General features: G+C 41.8%; 1 protein-coding gene across 3 annotated transcripts in view; it reads left to right on the top strand.

The window, feature by feature from the left end:
- The window catches only part of SDK1 (sidekick cell adhesion molecule 1), a 667,914-nt gene that overhangs the window by 372,645 nt on the left and 277,515 nt on the right, over nucleotides 1-17,754 (top strand). For all 3 annotated transcript variants that reach the window (XM_019542017.1, XM_019542016.1, XM_019542015.1), the window contains exon 5: nucleotides 12,582-12,715. In XM_019542017.1, coding sequence (XP_019397562.1) covers nucleotides 12,582-12,715 — 134 coding nt within the window. The remainder of the gene's footprint in view (nucleotides 1-12,581; nucleotides 12,716-17,754) is intronic.

Below are 17,754 nucleotides of genomic sequence, written 5' to 3'. Positions count from 1 at the left end.
GGATTTTGTCCACCCATCCTGACCCTACTTGGCACCACGATCCTTAAGTGATGCAGCCCTTCCTGCCTGCATCCTGGTATGACATTATAAAGAGGAAGATTCGCCTCTTCCATTGTCACTTGTTCAATACTCTCTTCTGTGCATTGCCCTGTGGCAAGGGCCATGCCATTGCTAATTTGGTTTTGTTCAATGCAGTTCATTGCCACAGCTCACGTTCATTGTTATTTTTCAGCACGTCTGTCAATAAAATAGTGGCAGAAACATGTAAGATGCTTTCATAGGGAGCTCTTTAAAACCCATCTGTGAACCATATTGTAACAGTCTGTTATGTTTACATATTGTAGCAGAGAGGTAGGTGCCCTTTAATAACACCAAAAATGATTTTTTTCAGAACAGTGAAGTGGAAAAAATTAAAGCAAAAACGATCAGACTTCACCAGTGCTCAATACAAGGAAAATGGTCCATAGTGATGCAGTTTTTGTCTGTGTCTGAAAACTGAGCCCTAAAATCCTCAATGAATACAAACACCTTAGTGGTGTCAGTTTGCTTAGTGGATCACGACCCATGAGCACATCCCAGCAGCTACACTTTGTTTAAATAAGCCATTTATATATTTGAGTATTTCCACTATTCCTCTTTCCAGTGATAGTAGTTAGCTATGTCCATAGCAACAGATAGTGATGTTGCAAGTGGAGTTCAATGAGTTGATTATATGATAAACCAGAGAGCAGAAAACAGATAGTCTGTTTACACACAAATATCTTGACTGCAGTAACAATTTATACAAAGAAAAGAGTTGAAAAGAAAATTGACTTCCTTTTCTCCCAGATTTTTTGGCCTCCATTGTTGGCTGAGTTTCCCATTTTATCTCTAAAAAGTTGGATCTGTTCTTATAGTTGAGAACTACTGTTGTTAGAGCAGCACATTCAGGGAAGCAGTTATCACTGTGGTTCAGTTAGATAACACTTGAGTGCTGTGATTCAAGCGTAGCCATTAAAGGTACTTGCATAAACTGCCTGAGCTTTGTGCTACTGAATAATCAGAAAAGATTTAACAGAAGAGTAGATGTTTTTGCTGTAATAATTATATCCCATTAAAGAGGGACTAAAATAGGGAGAAACTTGCAAGATAAAGAACTTTTAAACAAAAAAGCTATTTTCTTTGCTTATCGAGTGGGGGTTTTGTAATTTTTTTGGCTTATTATTGAAGTTTGTTTCTGAATAGCATTACCTCTCACTAGAGAACATCTCCTTTGTGATGTACTGTGTGATCTTAATCCTATATTTAAGGTGTCACACTGTAATGAGTTTGGGTATGCTGCTTTTCTCTCATTCTCACTATTTGCCACAGGAAGCCATCCTTCCTAATTTGTTTTCTTTCTCTTTGTTCAGTGTGGTTGCCCTTATTTTTAAATCGCCCTTAGTTTGAAATGCAGGAGTGTCTGGTTCATTCATTGTCCATATGAGCATAGTAGTAAAGCATACTGAAAATAAATATGTTGGGGAGCCTGTCCTAAGAGGCCCATCCTCAAAGCAAGAATAAGCCCTTTGTCATTGCTTTAGGAGAAAGGAGAAATTGCTGTAGAAATTAGGAGTCAGAGAAGACTCCTAATTTCAGCCAGCAGCAGGGACTGAAGAGTTGTAGGTTTCCCTCAAACCTAAGCATTTCAAAACATGTAACTCTGGGACTCAGTTTAAAAAAAAAAAGTCCACATGGTTTTGGAAATGAGCTGGCAAATACCCTTGGAGGGAGCCCTAAATGGTTAAAGAAATAAGCAAAAAGAACCCCATAAAGGACATACATTGGGATTTGGTTAGGAAGTAAATGTTATGTAGAATAGTCATTCCTGATTCATTCCCGATGGGAATGCCCTTATTTTAGAATAATGGCACCTGTTTCTGACTTTGCAATCTCCTTCAAAAATGGATTAAACTAATTTGGAATAAAGCACTCATCTTTTGCAATAAGCATTTGTTTGCAAGGAGCTAAGAGTTATTTTGGAATAAACCCCTGCATTGATAGAATCAAAGCAACAAGGAGGACGCCTGTGTATTGAGAGACAAAATCACCTAACTTCAACTCTCCATCTAATAAAGTGGCCCCTGGGCTACAGTACAACTTGGCCTTTGGATATGTTAGCCCGCATGTTGGCAAGGCTCTTCAGTGATGTTAGACTAACTCACTTCTGCTAATTTGATTGGCAACCACATTTCTTTTATGGATCAAGATAGCTTAGGGAGCAGAGCACAGACTAAGGGAAGAGACAAACAAGCGGTGGATCCAAACAAGCCGTATGGAAGTCTAATTCCCCTAACCACGGTAGAAAGGAGGAGGAGTGGAGAAGGGCAGCCAGAGCTTGCCAGCCTTCTGCTATTTATTTCTTGTATTTTAGAGGTTCTCTAAGAACGGGACAGCTCGGTTGCCAGAAACAAGTGGATTATTTTGGTTTCTTACCCGACCCTTATGTGGAAAGTGTGGAAAACAGCCACTGAAAATTGCAAGCTTGTAAATAACACACTCATTTGCAAATATAAAACCTTGATTCTGGAAAAGGACATTCTCTTGGTCTGTGTTACGTGGTTGTGTGCGTATCCGTCAGCCTTTTCTTTCTTCCATCTTATTTTATACTCCCTATTCAGTGGTTGGCCAAACGTCATCTTTCTTTTATTTTATCTGTGGGTAAGGATGCCTTTCCCAACCACTGTCAAGTCCCTTGGCTATCATGGGCTTCCCCCCCTCCTGTTTTTTTCCTGGTATATCTGGGTGAGAGTTTCTTCTCTAACTTCCTAGAGAAATCAGTATTTTTGATTGATATCTATATTTTAGTTTTTCTGTTACACTCACTATTGTGGGTATCAAGCACTTCCCAAATACATAGAAGTATAAATACAAAGAAATTTGTTTCTTCTCTTTTCCTTCCAGTATGAAGGGATTTTTACTTCTTTCTGCTTTCTTTCTTCTCAGCTTTATTGTAAGGAGATTAGAGCAAGGAGTAGATTTTTTTGCGCTTTGCTATTAGACGCAGGGTTTTGTTTTCACTGTGACTTCTCCTGGGATTGAGTTCATGATTTCTGCTCTAGTTGCTGAGCAAGATCTGTCTTTTGGTATGCTTATGTCTGAAGGTCATTCTTGAGATTAACAGATTGAATGGAAGATAGCTGTCATAGTCAAGATGATGGAAGGTGAGTAGGTTGCTGTGGCAATTTGGACCAATCCTATAGAGGTTTTTGAAAATGAGAGTTGAAATCTAGAATTAGACTCAATATTCAGGAAGGAGCCATTGAAGAAAACAGGGTTTCTGTGTTGTTGAAGTAACTATAGCTACTTATGTTTAATGGTTTCATAGTTTGGTACGTACGGGTATTGGCATTGAGCCTCAAGGACGTGAATAGATTGAGTCACCATGGAAAACTCTGACTCCTGTTGAAGAAAGTGTAACTTATCTGCCAATCATTAATGACAAGGGACATTATTGTAGCCATGGCTACTTGTGTATCTAAATACAGTGGCATGTTTAGCAGAACCCCAGTACTCAAGACTGTCTCAAGGAACCCAAAGCAGAGCACACTCAATGTAGAGTAACGTTATGGCAGCAGTTCCAAGACTATTCCTTTATTTTCTTACATGAAGAATGAAATCATTAACAATGTTAACCCCTGATTTAGACAAAAAATGGAGTGGTTCACACATCTCAGGGCTATTTCAAATGTAATACATACCTTTGGAGAGAGCTGCCTTCTATGAATGGTACCCATCACTATTATTTCTCTATCCTGGGACAAAAAAAGTCCTATTACAGACTGCCTACTTACGTTCGCAACAAAATATCAGTAGGGAATTTCAAGAGAAATTATACTTTTTCTATGGACTATGATATATAGCCGTAACTGCCTGCCACCCACCCCGCTTCAAGTTATGGTAGACACCACAGCAACGTACGAAAGAGATATCTGAAATGGGCAAGCCCTCAAGGGAGATTTCCAGTTCTTTGGAACCAAAACCAAAGCAATAGAACTCAAAAACCCAGTTTAAAAAAAGGGAACACTTCCTCATCTCTTTTCCTCCTCTGGAAATGATGGTCCCCAGAACCTAGATGTGAACTTCAGCTCAAAGTTATAGCTAGCCTGTTCACATTGTTCCTTACTATCCAACCATTGCCAAAACTTTTTGGTTTCTTGTCCTTACTGCAGTTTGCCTTTTATTTTCTTTGGATGTTTTTCACTTTGCATCCTGGAAAGGGCATTTCTCACTGTACAGGTGTGAACTGCAAATTTATTTTGTTAAGTGTGAAAGGAAGATCAGGACAAGCATCTATGAGACCCAGAGACTGTAAGAACAAACATATATGAGAAACTTCGCTGGCTTTAAAACCCCGGGAAAGGAAAAAATAAGATTTTTATGATGATTGTCCAACAGGCTAAGAAGAGACACAGTGATTAGGAATTTATTATTATCTTTTTTCACAGGCACCATAGTGTCTAGGAACACCAGTCACTGATCTAGACGTTGTTGTGGTAAGCAGTGTACAAAAACCAATCAGAAAGGCAGCGTCTGCCCCAGAAAGTTTACGTTGTAAGTTGATGCTGCATTTGGTATCCTGTAGGCCTTGATTTCTGAGATAGGCTTAGTAGTCAACAATATACATATTTTAAATAAACAGCTGATTTGTAGTATTTAGTACCTGAAATCTGGGTAATTTGTTTTGCTCAATGAGACCCAACTGGGACCCATTGCACTCTGTTGCTATGGATATGTTGTAAAGTAACGAAGTTGATAATGCTTCTTTCTAGGATTAAGTCCTGAGGAAATTGGGCTGTTAGAAGGAAAATTGTATGTACATAAAATGCTGATTAATAATTTCCCAAAGGACATGGAGAAAGCACAGAGGATATATCTTACTCTGTCAAGGCAAATTCACGCTGACTTTAGTGGAGCCAGGATTTCACTAAAATGGTTGTACTTTTAAATATGACATGACTAAATATTTTCCCAACAGGAGAAATCCCTCTGGGAATCAGTCGGCAATTACATCATTATTATTCTTTAATCTCTTAATTTCCTCATAGCATCCCCGTTATAAAGAGATATCAGTCCTTGTCGGGAGGGATCAGTTCTTGTTATGTGATATAAACAAAAGTTTTAAAAAGGAATAGAGATTTTCTGGCATTACTGTCTTGTAAAGAGGGATTTGATACTTCTATTAGCTGTGTACTAGCATTGGAAAAGCAGCTTTATTGAGGCCTTTTTACTGGTTACTATCATTGCATGCAGGCTCATGAACAGATGGCTCTCTCTTAAGAAGAGGCTGAATCAGGTTACTCTATAATTTTCATGTTATTACTGTGACAATTAAGTAATCTAACATCATCCATTTATCCAGCAATCTGGTAACCAAAAATGTAATCAGTATCTAACTTCCTGAAAGTTAATCCCTTCTATTAAATATGTACCTGTTTTTCCCCCCATTATTCATCTTTTTTAAGCAACATGTACCAATTTGGTCATCTTACCGTTTTATTGGGCTAGTTTGTTTGTCTCCCTATGAAGATCAAATCATTTTCATTTTTAGATGTTTCAGGGTGCCTAAATGTTGTTTTTAATGGGAATCATGGAAATCCCAGAGAACCTATCAAATACTTAAATACCGTTACAAATCTAGCCTTGTCTCCTTACACTCTCCACTGCTCCTCCCATGTTCCCTTCTCAGTGGTCTTCATGATCAAGGAAGATTTTGTGCCTTAACCTTCCCACCCGTTAAACACCAGTTATTTATAGTCTGTGATGCACACATGTGGCAGAAATTGTTTGCATTTCAAACAAAATTATTTTGCTTTTCAAGAGTGGTACTTAGGTGTACCATCTAATGGAAGTGCGCATTATTCTCCATATAATTGCTGTTGTTCCCTAGACCATTTCCTGAAGATCCAGAGAGCTTTTCCTCATTTCTCAATCAAAAGATGCCATATTAAATATAACTTTTCCTGCTCTTGATCCTGAAGGATAAAAAATGACAGTATCCTAGATAGCATGTCTCTGGTCCCATGGTAGACTTGCCTTAAAACAGCAGTAGCTACATTTTTAAATGATTTATTGCATATAAGCTACTGACACATTAAGACCAATCTCTCCAGTTGTCTTCTTCAAATATGCAGTTAAGCTCAACAGCCAGGAATCAGCTGTGTGTTTGGAATAATAGTGCAGTGCCAACATAATTAAAAAGTTGTAATAGAAAGTGAAAATATGCAGTAATTCCAGTTAAAAAATGTAATGTAACTTTAGGGCCACTTTTCAGTGCTGCTGTGGTAAATATCAGGGCCTACATCTTCAAAGTGCATTCAAAACATTGATTAATTAATCTTTACAATGTGACTAATTAATCCTCCCAATGCAAGGAGGCACTTTTGAGTTCTAATCTGGAAAGGGGCTAAAGCTTGAGGGCCTCATACGCTGATGTTTCACTTCAGAACTATCTCTAACAAGTAAAATTCAAACATTGAATTTACACTGAAGACTTAGAGAAGCTGAAATGAAATCAATAATTCAATTCAGAGTGTTTAATTTAAGATTAATTGGGCTATTTAATTAAAGATCCAAAAGGGTTCTATCTTCAATAATTTCATATCTTTAGTATCGTCTCTAACTCCAGTTTCCTGTGCATTCATACATATTGGACTTTTCACATTACTATGATGATGTAATATATAATGTGTGGTCCTTTCCTATAGCATTTCCTTTGCAAAGGAGTTATTTAAATCCATGTGGTCTTACAAAGTCCTTTTCATTTCACCTATGTAGCTTAATTCATCTGGGCATTCTACGAAATCAACTATATTTTGTGCACTATGGGCGTATCTACACCAGATGCTTACTGTGAATTAGCCTAACAACACTGCGCAGTAACATGTCACAGCACAGACCATGCTAATAGCTTACTGTGCAGTGTTATTAAGTTAATGTGCAGTAATTGTCACTAAATAACCGTGCGCCAGTGCTACTGTGCAGTAACTCTAGGTACTGCGCATTTAGTTAGTACTTTATTAAGGAAGTACTAAACTAAATTTGCATTATCTAAGGCACATTAATGAATGTATAGATGTGCCTGATATATAAGAAAATTAGGGCTGTCAGTTAATGCACATGATTAACAAGTTAATAGTTGTTCACGTTAATTTTTTTAACTCGCTAGTTGAGCTTGTGGTTTTGGCGCCCATGCCCGGTCACTGCTGCCTCTGGGCTGCCCTGCAGGGGAGCGGTGGAAACGCAGAGGACCACAGGGCAGCTTGGGCATGGGCTCTGGGCGGATGCAGTCGGGAGGAGGGGCGCACAAAGACACAGACACACAGCTGTAGCCTGCGTACAACCAGAAACAGAGCATGATGGCATGTGCAATGGTGCCCAACAGGCAAGTCTACGAAGGGGAAGAGGTATCAGGGAGGGAAGGGGTATGGAGGGGCAGATTGAGGCCCTCACAGTGAGGGAAGAAGTGAGGCAAAGACAGGGGCTAGGGTGAATGGGGCCCTGAAGCTGGGGTGGGCTGTGGGACAGAGCTGCGGGTGGCTTGCCTAGGGGTGTGGGGTGGGGGCTCCTGCTGCTGCGCACCCCCTGGGGGAGATGGGGGGACATGTGCCCCCCCCCCAGATTTGTGCATAGAGTGGAGGTGGGCTGCTGCTGCAGGCTGGGGCTCTGTGCCCCACTGCCTTTGCCTCGGGAGATGCACGCTGGTTGCACTGTGCCCCCTGCTCTGCATGGTGTTGCGTGGCTCCCAGGGCAACAGCAGCAGGGTGCAGAGCCCAGCACAGAGTGGCAGCCCACCTTTGCCCTGCACACAAATCTGGGGGCCACGTTCCCCCGTGCCTCCCCTGGGGTGTGCACAGCAGCAGGAGCCTCCCCATGCTCCTGGATAAGCCACCCATGGCTCTGTCCCATGACCTGTCCCGGATGCCCCAGATCCTGCCAGGGTGTGCAGGAATGCCCCTCCCTGGGCTCCCAACCCCACACTTGGCCACAGCCTCCCACACCTTCACAAATTCCCCCATACACCCCCAAACTGTACAGAGTACCTGCATAATTTTGCATAACTTTGAGTTTTTCTGCACATAATTTTAAGGTTTTCACTGTGCAATTCAAATCGTGATTAATTTTGACTTTTTTTTAACCATGCAACTAATTGCAATTAAATTTTTCAATCATTTGACAACCCTAGAAAAAATACTTTTTCTTAGTAAACCCTTAGTAAATGCATCTTAACACTTCCTTTGCCTTTCATTCCTGAAGAATAACTATGAGTTATGTGCTTTATTCCCCATCATTTAGGGAATTCCCAACCAGTTCATTATACCATTTGAATTAATAATAAGAAGGTACCAGTATGTCTCACCAGAATTGCAGTACCATGTGTAAGGCTTTTGGTTTTAACTGCAGCCTGTATCACGCCTGTCTGAAATTTATTTCAGTATTTTAAAATAATGTTCCTTACTGCTGTATCTTCTTTATAATAACCATAGTAGAAACAAATGTAATATCCATGGTATTTAAATATTCCATTATTAATATTCCATTATTCCAGTATTAAAAAGGAAATTTCTCTTTAGCCTATTTGCTTTATTAAATGTGGTATTAATTACATTTCCTATCCTCATTGTGTAAATCTATCACACATTTCCTTTGATTAAATTTCTAAGTCAATTAAGCTAGTACAATTCTATTCAATGTAGAAAAGTTATCCCAAAGGGTATTTCTAATAATATTTTTGAATGAAAACTATTAAAATATGATACTTGGGGCCAGATCCTCAGTTAATATAGAATAGCTCAGCTGAATTCAGTAGAATTCTTTCAATCAGTTCCAGGTGGCAGTATGTCTTCCTATGATTACCTGGAGGTTTATCTCCCATTAATTTCCGGCATCTTTGAAAATGTTCATTGCTGTCTGTCTAATGATCATAAAAGCAAAATGTCAAGAATAAAACAAACACAGTATTTGTACATTGTTCAAGCAGAAGCTTTGATCTTTCCATAGTAATTTTGTAGTACTATTTGGAAATATATGTTCCTTCTATTTCTGTCTCTTCTGAAAAAAGTCCAAAAACAAAATAATTGTGCCTTAATTTAACCAGACCAAGCAGGCACATTTGTACGAGGAATATTTCCTATTGATCTATTGGTTAAATGATAAAGCATTCAGATTCTTTGAGGAAGTTGGTGTATACATTTGTGCCATGCGGTCTAATCAGTCAATTATGCCTAGATATGTTCCTTTAATATATTAGTAACAGCAGTTTTTATTTTTTATTTATTCTTAACTTTGTTACATGATCCAGGACCCTTGATATATTATCAAAGAATATCTTCAGGGAACCTACTAAATGCCTAAAACATTAAAGAAAAAATATAAGAGAAACAGTGTTGTTGAGAAATTAGCCCCGAACCCTTACAAGCCATTTGCATTTGCCTAACTTTCTTAGGGGGTTGCTACCAGTTCATAAAGTCAAGCACATAGATAAGTCTATGCAAGCTCAGACTCTACGGTAAAATGGTTCTTTAAAAGTAATGTAGCTCCTATTATAGGATTCAATCATTAGTTCATCAGTTTTTTTGAAATGTTGGGCTTGTGCTACTAGATAACCATTGATAAAAAGCCCATTCATTAACAGTTGTAAAAGTCCCATTTCATATCTTTGGCAGCTGCACTTTTGATAACAATTACATTATAATTTTCTCATTTATCTGAGCTTTTTTCTAGACCTAGATTGCGTAGGGAAAAAATTCACATTTCCTCTAGTCAAAAATGTCTGTGTTTATATTAAGAATGTTCCTCAAATGATGTGCTGTCTGTTAATGTCCTCTCTGAACGTTGCAGAGTAGTAAGTTAAATATTCCACCAGTTTCCAGGAGGGAAATATAAGATGTGGAGGAATGAATAAAGTGACTTAACCGAAAGAACAGAGGGTCCAATTCTACCTCCCTTACTCAAGCTGAATGGTAATTTATTCCACAACTGCTCCCATCAATTCTGTCAGTCTAAATTGAGCCCTCATTTTATGCAGCTGTTCAGGAAAGCAGTGGCCTCCTAACTCCTGCTTCCACTCCCTCCCCACTTGCACAACTCTGATACTCTGTGAGCCTAGCTCGAAAAATGGCTCCAGCACAGCTGACTGAGTGGAGGTCTGGATGCAGGGTACTTTGTAAGGAGCCAAGTTGGGGGGGAGGATCAGGAAGCAGTTGTAACCAGTGCTCTTCATTCTTCATCTTTTTGTGCCACCCAGACTGAAAGGGCAAACAGACTTCTTGTCCTTTTTCCCTTAAGAAAAGCCCAGCTAGGTCCAGGATCTAATCAAAGCCATTGGGTACCAGTGCTGCCCCATGGAGAGGTGTACCAAAACTTTATTTTGCTTCCTGGAAATCCTGTGTTCTGTTTTTGACCTCGGGTGTTGTTTTTACTCTGTTACGTGTGCCTGCTTTTGATCTGACTTGGACAACTGCAGCCAGCCTGTGTCCCGTCCGTGAACCCTATTATGAAACTTCTGTTTTCCCCCTACCAGAATCTAGGCAGGTATTTCTTGTGAAAGAATAGCCACAAGCTGTTGTATGAGGAAGTCTGAATGTTCGTTCTTCTGGCTCTTAATGACTTTGAATGGCTCCAGTCCTGTTAAATTGAGCTAAGCAATTGCACCGCAATTCTGGGTTTGAAATCTAATCTACTGGGTGATATAATATTGTGTTCCCATTAGATGACCATTAAGACAATCTCATCTTTTATATTTAAGATATAAAGAATCCCTAAATGTTAGTGCAGCAAAAGCAAGAGCACAGGCTTGAACTGTGTTGTCATTGCAAACCAGAAAAAGACACATACATTTTTAGAAGGGGACTCAGTGGAAAGAGTCTAGTTTATCTCAAGCATTTTGACTTTTACATATTGTCTCCTGATTTACAGTGTGGGTGCATCTACACATGCAAAAGATCTGGGAGCAGTTTACTCTCAAGTAAACTACTTGAGAGTAATTGCTCCCAGGCACATGCCTACACTTGCAGGGGTGTGGGAACAGGTTTGCTGCTCCAAGCAGTAGACTGCTACAAGTCCCTATGGCTCTTCAACCAGCCCCTGCAGCTGCTGGGGGGGCTCTGCCTGAGTGTGGACAAAGTCCCCCTGCCCCAGCAGTAGGGAGCTCCCAGCCCCCACTCTGATCTCTTAACCCTAATCCTTATCTCCTAACCCAGGCCCCATAACTACAGGGCTCAGGCTAGGAGAGAAGGATCTCCCAGCCTGGGTCCTTGGATTGTGTGGCTCAGGCTGGGAGATCCTTATCTCCTGTGGGTCTGGGTCCTGTAACCGGGTCCTGAGACAGCAGGACTCAGGCTGAGAGATAAGGATCTCCCAGCCTTGGCCCTGTTGCCAGGGCAGGGAGGCATTGTCACTGCCCAGGCTCTCTTGGCAGAGCCCACCCCAGCAGCAGGTAGCTCCTGGGAGCAGGGAGCAACCTCCCACCCCCTGTTGCCCGACTGACTGGGAACACATTTGCTCTCAGTCATATGTCTACATGTGCGCTACGGTGCAGTTACTAATCATGATTAAATTTGCTACTTGCATTTGCAGATAGCAGGTTTATTCATAATTAGAGCCCATTACTGCGCAGTAAGCATCTGCATGTGTAAATGCAGATGCTTACTGTGCAGTAATTAGCTCTACTGTGCAGTAAAGCATCTCATGTAGACTCACCCTGCATCTAACATAGTCAAAGAAAAGACCATACCATTTATCTAAAATGCAAACAAGCTGACCTGATTGCAGGTCAGATGAGTAGCGCTCATGAAGTAGTTTGTGGAGACATCTGTTATGTAGCAGCCTTAAGCAAGAGTAAACTTATATTAAACCGTGGCATTTATTGACTCCCTCAGGAGTGTACCACCACTAACTACACACTCGTGCTTTCTTACCTGGTTTAGAGTAAATAATTTTGCTCTTCCCTCACTTGTACACATGACTCCTCAGCTGAGCATATTAATTAGTCTCTTGTTCCAGCTCTTGCTCTTTGTATATGAAGCGTAGCTAATTAACCCAAGCCATAAATATAGAACATTTACCTCCTGAGATTCTTTTGTCTTTGATTTTTCACTGAGTGGGATGTTCCTATTCCCAGAATACTGACCCTTAATAGGGTAGTTTTCATTTGCTGGAAAGGTTTCAAGGGTATGCAACAAAATGCTGCTTGCCAGGATCTTCTGCCACAACTGTATGGACCACCAGTTATAATGCTGCATTGTCATTTATTGTTCCTTACCTAGCTTCTTACTGCCACTTATATTTTTTATCTCACAGTATAACTTTCTGGGTGCCACTATAAACATCTTACACGTTAAACAGTAGCAGGAAAAGGCTTAGACACTTCAAAGACTCAGAAGCTCTTAAATACTGTCCCTGGATGTGTTTGAAGTTAGAGGCCTGTTCTCCAGTTCAAGGCATCTCTGCATAGATGACCTATGGATATCGTACAGTCTTGTCATAACTGAGGTTCTCCACAGTTTCTGCTTAGTTATATTGTTTGTTCCTATTGTAATGCAATATTTTGCTTTCCTAAACAGAGCCATAACACTGGAGAATCAGCTGGTGATCCTCACAACCTCAGTGACCGACTCAGGTGGCTATTGTGTCCAGGCTGTTAATGAAAAGAATGGAGAAAACAAGACAAGTCCCTTTATTTATCTGAGCGTAACACGTAAGTATGGAAATCCTGCTGAATATACTTTGGTACTGAGGTCACGAAAAATGTTCCCAAGGTTTGCATCCTCAAAAGAACTTTACTAGCAAGGGCCTGAATGGAACTGAGCTTTTCATGTTCATGGTGGAGCAAGCTCAACTCCTCAGGAATCAGTGGGAGTTGAAGGTGCTTAGCAAGTTGCAGCATCTATCCAAAGCTGTTCTCCTGATGGTTTCTTAAGAGATACTTACTTTAAACAAAAGCAGTTCAAGTACATGAAGATCACCCTGTATGTTTGTAAGTGAATGGCCCAGCTTAGTACATTTTCTTTTGTGTTTTAAGTTCTTGACATCTACAGACTGGTTGTTTTCTGTTGTACCCAACATACCCAGTGGAAGGCATTGTTATTAACAAGCCCTGTTTCTAGTCCATGAAGTTATGCCTGTCTGGTGTTATCATATATTTCTTGTTGTGGATCAGGAGGAGTCTTGTGGAGCCACGGTCTGACTATAGACAGGGCTCACAGATCCTCCAGGTTCCCAAAAGCTTTGAGAACCCCCGATCTATGAAGTCTGTATGGTGAGGCTGCTCCAGAGCTTCACACCCTAGCAGATTTAGGATCACTGGGATATCTGCATGGCAGGTTGAAACTAGAGCTACAGACCTTGGAAGCCCTCTGGGCTTTCTGTGTACATAGTACAGATCCTCAGAAGCAATGTGCATGATGGAGCTTCTCCAGACCCAGCCCTGAAATCACAACCATGGGGCCATCCACCCAACAGGGCTTCCCTAGAGCGGCAGAACCTGGAAGCTTCAATTTCACAACCTGTATGTTTCTATGAAACATTTCAGTTTTGACAGAATATTAATTTGTGATACAAACCTGTTTTATCATAAAATTACCAACCAGCTTGTGAAGAGGTGAGAAATCTTTAAATCTGCAGCCGCATAGGGAAGCAACTTATCTTCCTTGCTATAGCTGGCAACAACAAGGGACTGGAAGCTGCCGCAGGAGGCCCGCTTTACTAGCAGCTGATCCATCCAGATTAGATCTTCCCACAGCTGTTCTGGTATTTCTGGCCCACCACTGAGACTGGAAGACGGGCAAGATGAACTCTGGAGGGGAACTCAAATACTAGAGCATTGGGATGCCGGAGCAGAAAACCCAGGAGCTGGGGACAGGCCCGATTCTCAGACTGAGAGCTCAGAAATGCTCTGATAACCTGGGACACCAGTGCTGAGTCTGAAGCAGCAAGAGCAGCAAGAAGAGCCAATAGGAAGCCACACCAAGAGAATGAGGCCGCTGTGAGAAACGCGGCAGCACTCCAAACAAGGTCTTTTGTTTGCTTTTCTGTTTATTTTAGTTTTGGATAGGGTGGAGCCTATTAGTATGAGTCCCTGCCACCTGGTGGACAGAGAAGGAAAAGCCAGCAACAATCTTGGACTGGACAGACGCTGGGGCAGGAGTCATACTCCCATACTCAAATGAAGAAGAGTTAATAAAGGGCCAGGAAAAGGGCCCATCCCTCATGGGGAACTCACCTGTGCTGAGGAGGTGCTGGGGGCTGATGCTGAGGCATCTAAGGGAAAGGTAGATGCCCAAGCTTAAAGGCAAAATTGGCCAGATTTTCTCTTATGTTCCTTTTTGATTTCCTTTATGCGATAGGGCCGGGCTGTTGGGAGTAGCCTGTGCCCTCAGGACCAACTTGTGCTGTTGAAGGAGGGCACCGTCAGTGGTCATAATGGCCCTTTGGGTTGAAAGACTTACCTGAGTTCCAGTTTCCTGATTTGTGTTGTTCTTCATTTTTCTTCCATTTACCACGCCTCGACAGAATGACCATCAGGACTAGCTTAGCTGCCATATCCTTGAGTCAAGCCCAAGCTGACTGCAGGTCTAAAGGGTCAAAGAAAAGAAAGAGAACCCCCATTGACAGCCAAGGGCATGAGAAAAACTTTAACAGCTGGGTGGCACTTGGACAAGGTGTAGGGGAGGTAGGAGTCCCAAAGAAGAATCAGACGAGGCACATCTGGGTCAACACACAGCAGATTAGACCACCTCTCAACAAACAAATCTTCAGCACCAAGATGTGGCAGGCAAGAATCAGGTGACCTTTGCTGAATGTTTGAACTGGGTGAGTCTGCTTCCTCCTGGCCCAGTCTCGCCAGGTACAGGTGTGCCGGGGCCCATGGCCCTATCCTGTACGGGGCCGACACAGCTCTATCAGAAAACTATTCTGCAAGAAGCCCAGGAGCAAAAACGGTGTTTATACAATATATCCCCAATTCTGCGACAGCCCATTTAGGTGGGGAGCAATGAATGAGGTCTCTAACACTCAGCAAGACAGAGAGTCAAATCTGGGTTGTTATCTCAGTTTTGCTACTGACTTGTACTGTGTGATTAGGTGCCTAGGTGATTCTTTTCCATACCTCAGTTTTTCTTTCTAGAACAGATACTATAATAGGTAGCCATCCTTCCATACCATGAACAGGTTTGGATGTACCCGTTCTATGGGTACTATGTGAATAATAAGTAATCTTCGTGTTTCTGGAACTTAGGTGTATCAAAACAGCCAGGTACCCAAGGCAGCAGGACACATTGGGGCAGTGAGGAGTGATATTTCTTTCCCCCATTTCCCCTCACCACCCCTCTCCAAGTGAGCATCAGGGGCAGCTGCCCTAGTTAGACTATTGTCTGGAAGTAAATGAGCATGCCTACTTGTATTTTAGTGATTTTTCATTTTGAAATCAGGCTTATTATTGGTATTATGTAAATAGCAGTGTACTTCCCAGCATAATTTCATACCTTATGTAGTGTTTAGAAACAGTGATTACATGTGCATGGTATGCCATTACAGAACAGAAGGCATCAAGGCCATATGGAAAAGAAGGCCTTGTTTTTTGGGTTTGTTTGGTTTTTTTTAATGATGCATGCTAATATGAATTCAAAGGCTATTCAGAGTGTGAATGATAGAAAGGATCTTAAGGACAACAGAAGCTTGAGGTCTGAAGCTGGACAACAAAACCCAAACAGGTGGTCACTGGAGTTTTAAATTTCCTTGATGGTGCCTGAAATTATTAGCATTTATTGTGTGTTGGAGAGTAATAGAATAGGCTTTTAAGGGATTACAAAATTTTTTTTTTTTTTTTTTAAGTAAACAACCTATTTAGAGATGGCTATCCTGAGCTTAGACCCAAGGAAAAAAGAAACATCTGAGACCAATTTAATAGAGGCAAATGAACTTCAGGGGTCCAGTGATCTGATAATTATCAGATAGGAGATGGTCCTGAAGGTATGTTAAAAAAACAAAGCGGTTGTAGTAGAGATATGCTAGACTTCAAAAAAGACATATTTTGAAGGAATGCTAATGAGCTGTGGCAAGATGATTGGAAGCAGCCTTCACAAAGGCCACTAGAAAATGAAGAGATATTGAAAGGAATCAGACAGCGATGCTTCAATCTAAGCATCAAAAACGATGCCACAAGTCAGTATGTTTTAGGAAAAATATGGAAAAAACCTAAACACACAACACTTCCTGTCAGCCCCCCCCCAAAAAAAAAACACACACAAAAAAACCAAGAAGAAATAGAAAGCAGGTTGACTAGAACAGATTAATCAAGATACAAATAAGTACCAAAAAGTCAGCATCACAGATTGGGATGTTAATTAGCTTTCTTTTATATGTTTATTCAAGGCTGTCCAGGTTCTAAGCGGGTGCAGGCCACATGCCCAGCTGGCTGCATCAGTGGGAGTCACAGGCCTCCAGGCCACCCTGGTGCACTGCACGCCCACGCACCTGCACCCTGGCACTGCTGTAAAGACCCTGTGTGAATGCTCTCCCCCTTCACTACTGCAGCGTGTGTCTACGTAGGCACCCTCTACCACTGCACCATGCATCTCACAACCCTGGCCTTGACCCGCGTACCCTATGCTGTGCTGCACCACGTGCCAACCACTGTGGCAGCCAGAGTGAGAGGGTGGGAACCGGGGAGCCGGGCAGTATGCAGCACATGGGCCACCACTTGTACAGCCCTGTGTTAATTTATCAAGTTGTGCCCTCTTTTCATGTCTCAGAGCACCTTTTTTGCACCTTTTTGAGAGGCAGAAGGAAAAGAGCATCATCCCATTTAGCAAATCCCTGCTGTACGCTGTGTCTTCTTGAACAAACTGTTATGGAGATATGAACCTCCTACTGTTCTTTGAAGATCAGCTGGCTCTGTTCAGCTTTGTTCAGCCTGTAGGCAATGTAAATTCTAGAGTCAATGCCGACACCTGAGAACACCCTCGAGACTTTTAGTGCATCCACTGGTCTGGAGTGTTTTGGTGGTACAAAGAGAAAGTCATGGTTTGTAAGGTAAATAGACTGGTTGCCTTGCAGAGCTTTATTCAGCAGTTTAAATCAGCACCTTGAATTAGGCTTGGAAACTGATAGAAAGCTGATGTGATTTCTAGTGAATGCATGGGTTACCTTGCTTAAGGGCAGTGGTGCCAACCTTTCTGGGTTGCTGGCTGGATAAATGGTGTGGAGTTGGTCCACAGGCTGGAGTCAGTGTATGGAATTGGTCCATACGACTGATCCAGTGAGGGGTCAGTGCATTGGTCTGATTTAGTGCATGCCCATGGCCTTGTATGCTGCATTGGGTCCCAGTCGTGGGCGCACTGAATCAAGCCTGCTGCCCTGGCCTAGCTCCACACGCGCCGGATCGGACCAACTGCACCACACTCCAGCCCGATCCAGCAGAGAGGGCTATGTTATCTAGCTGCAGGACTTAGACACTTGGCAGCAGGGGAGTGGTGGCAGCGTTCATTGTCACCACTTTCCCATCACCAAATTTCCAAATCCATCGTGATCCCTGTGGGCCGGATGACATGGCTTTATGGGCTGGAGATGGGCAATGAGTAGAAAAGCTGCATTCAGTATTTCTTGAATGTGTAAGAGGTCTTCAGATTTACCCACAAGTAGAATGGTTTGCTGAAATCCCATCTAGATGTAAAAGGCATGGACTGTTGTAGTGAGGTCTGTATGTGAAAAACGACTCGACAGAATCAAATTTTTACA

Source organism: Crocodylus porosus, unplaced genomic scaffold (assembly GCF_001723895.1).
Source record: "Crocodylus porosus isolate Cpor-Errol unplaced genomic scaffold, CroPor_comp1, whole genome shotgun sequence".
Lineage (NCBI taxonomy): Eukaryota > Metazoa > Chordata > Crocodylia > Crocodylidae > Crocodylus > Crocodylus porosus.
This window is presented reverse-complemented; position numbering and strand designations above follow the sequence as displayed.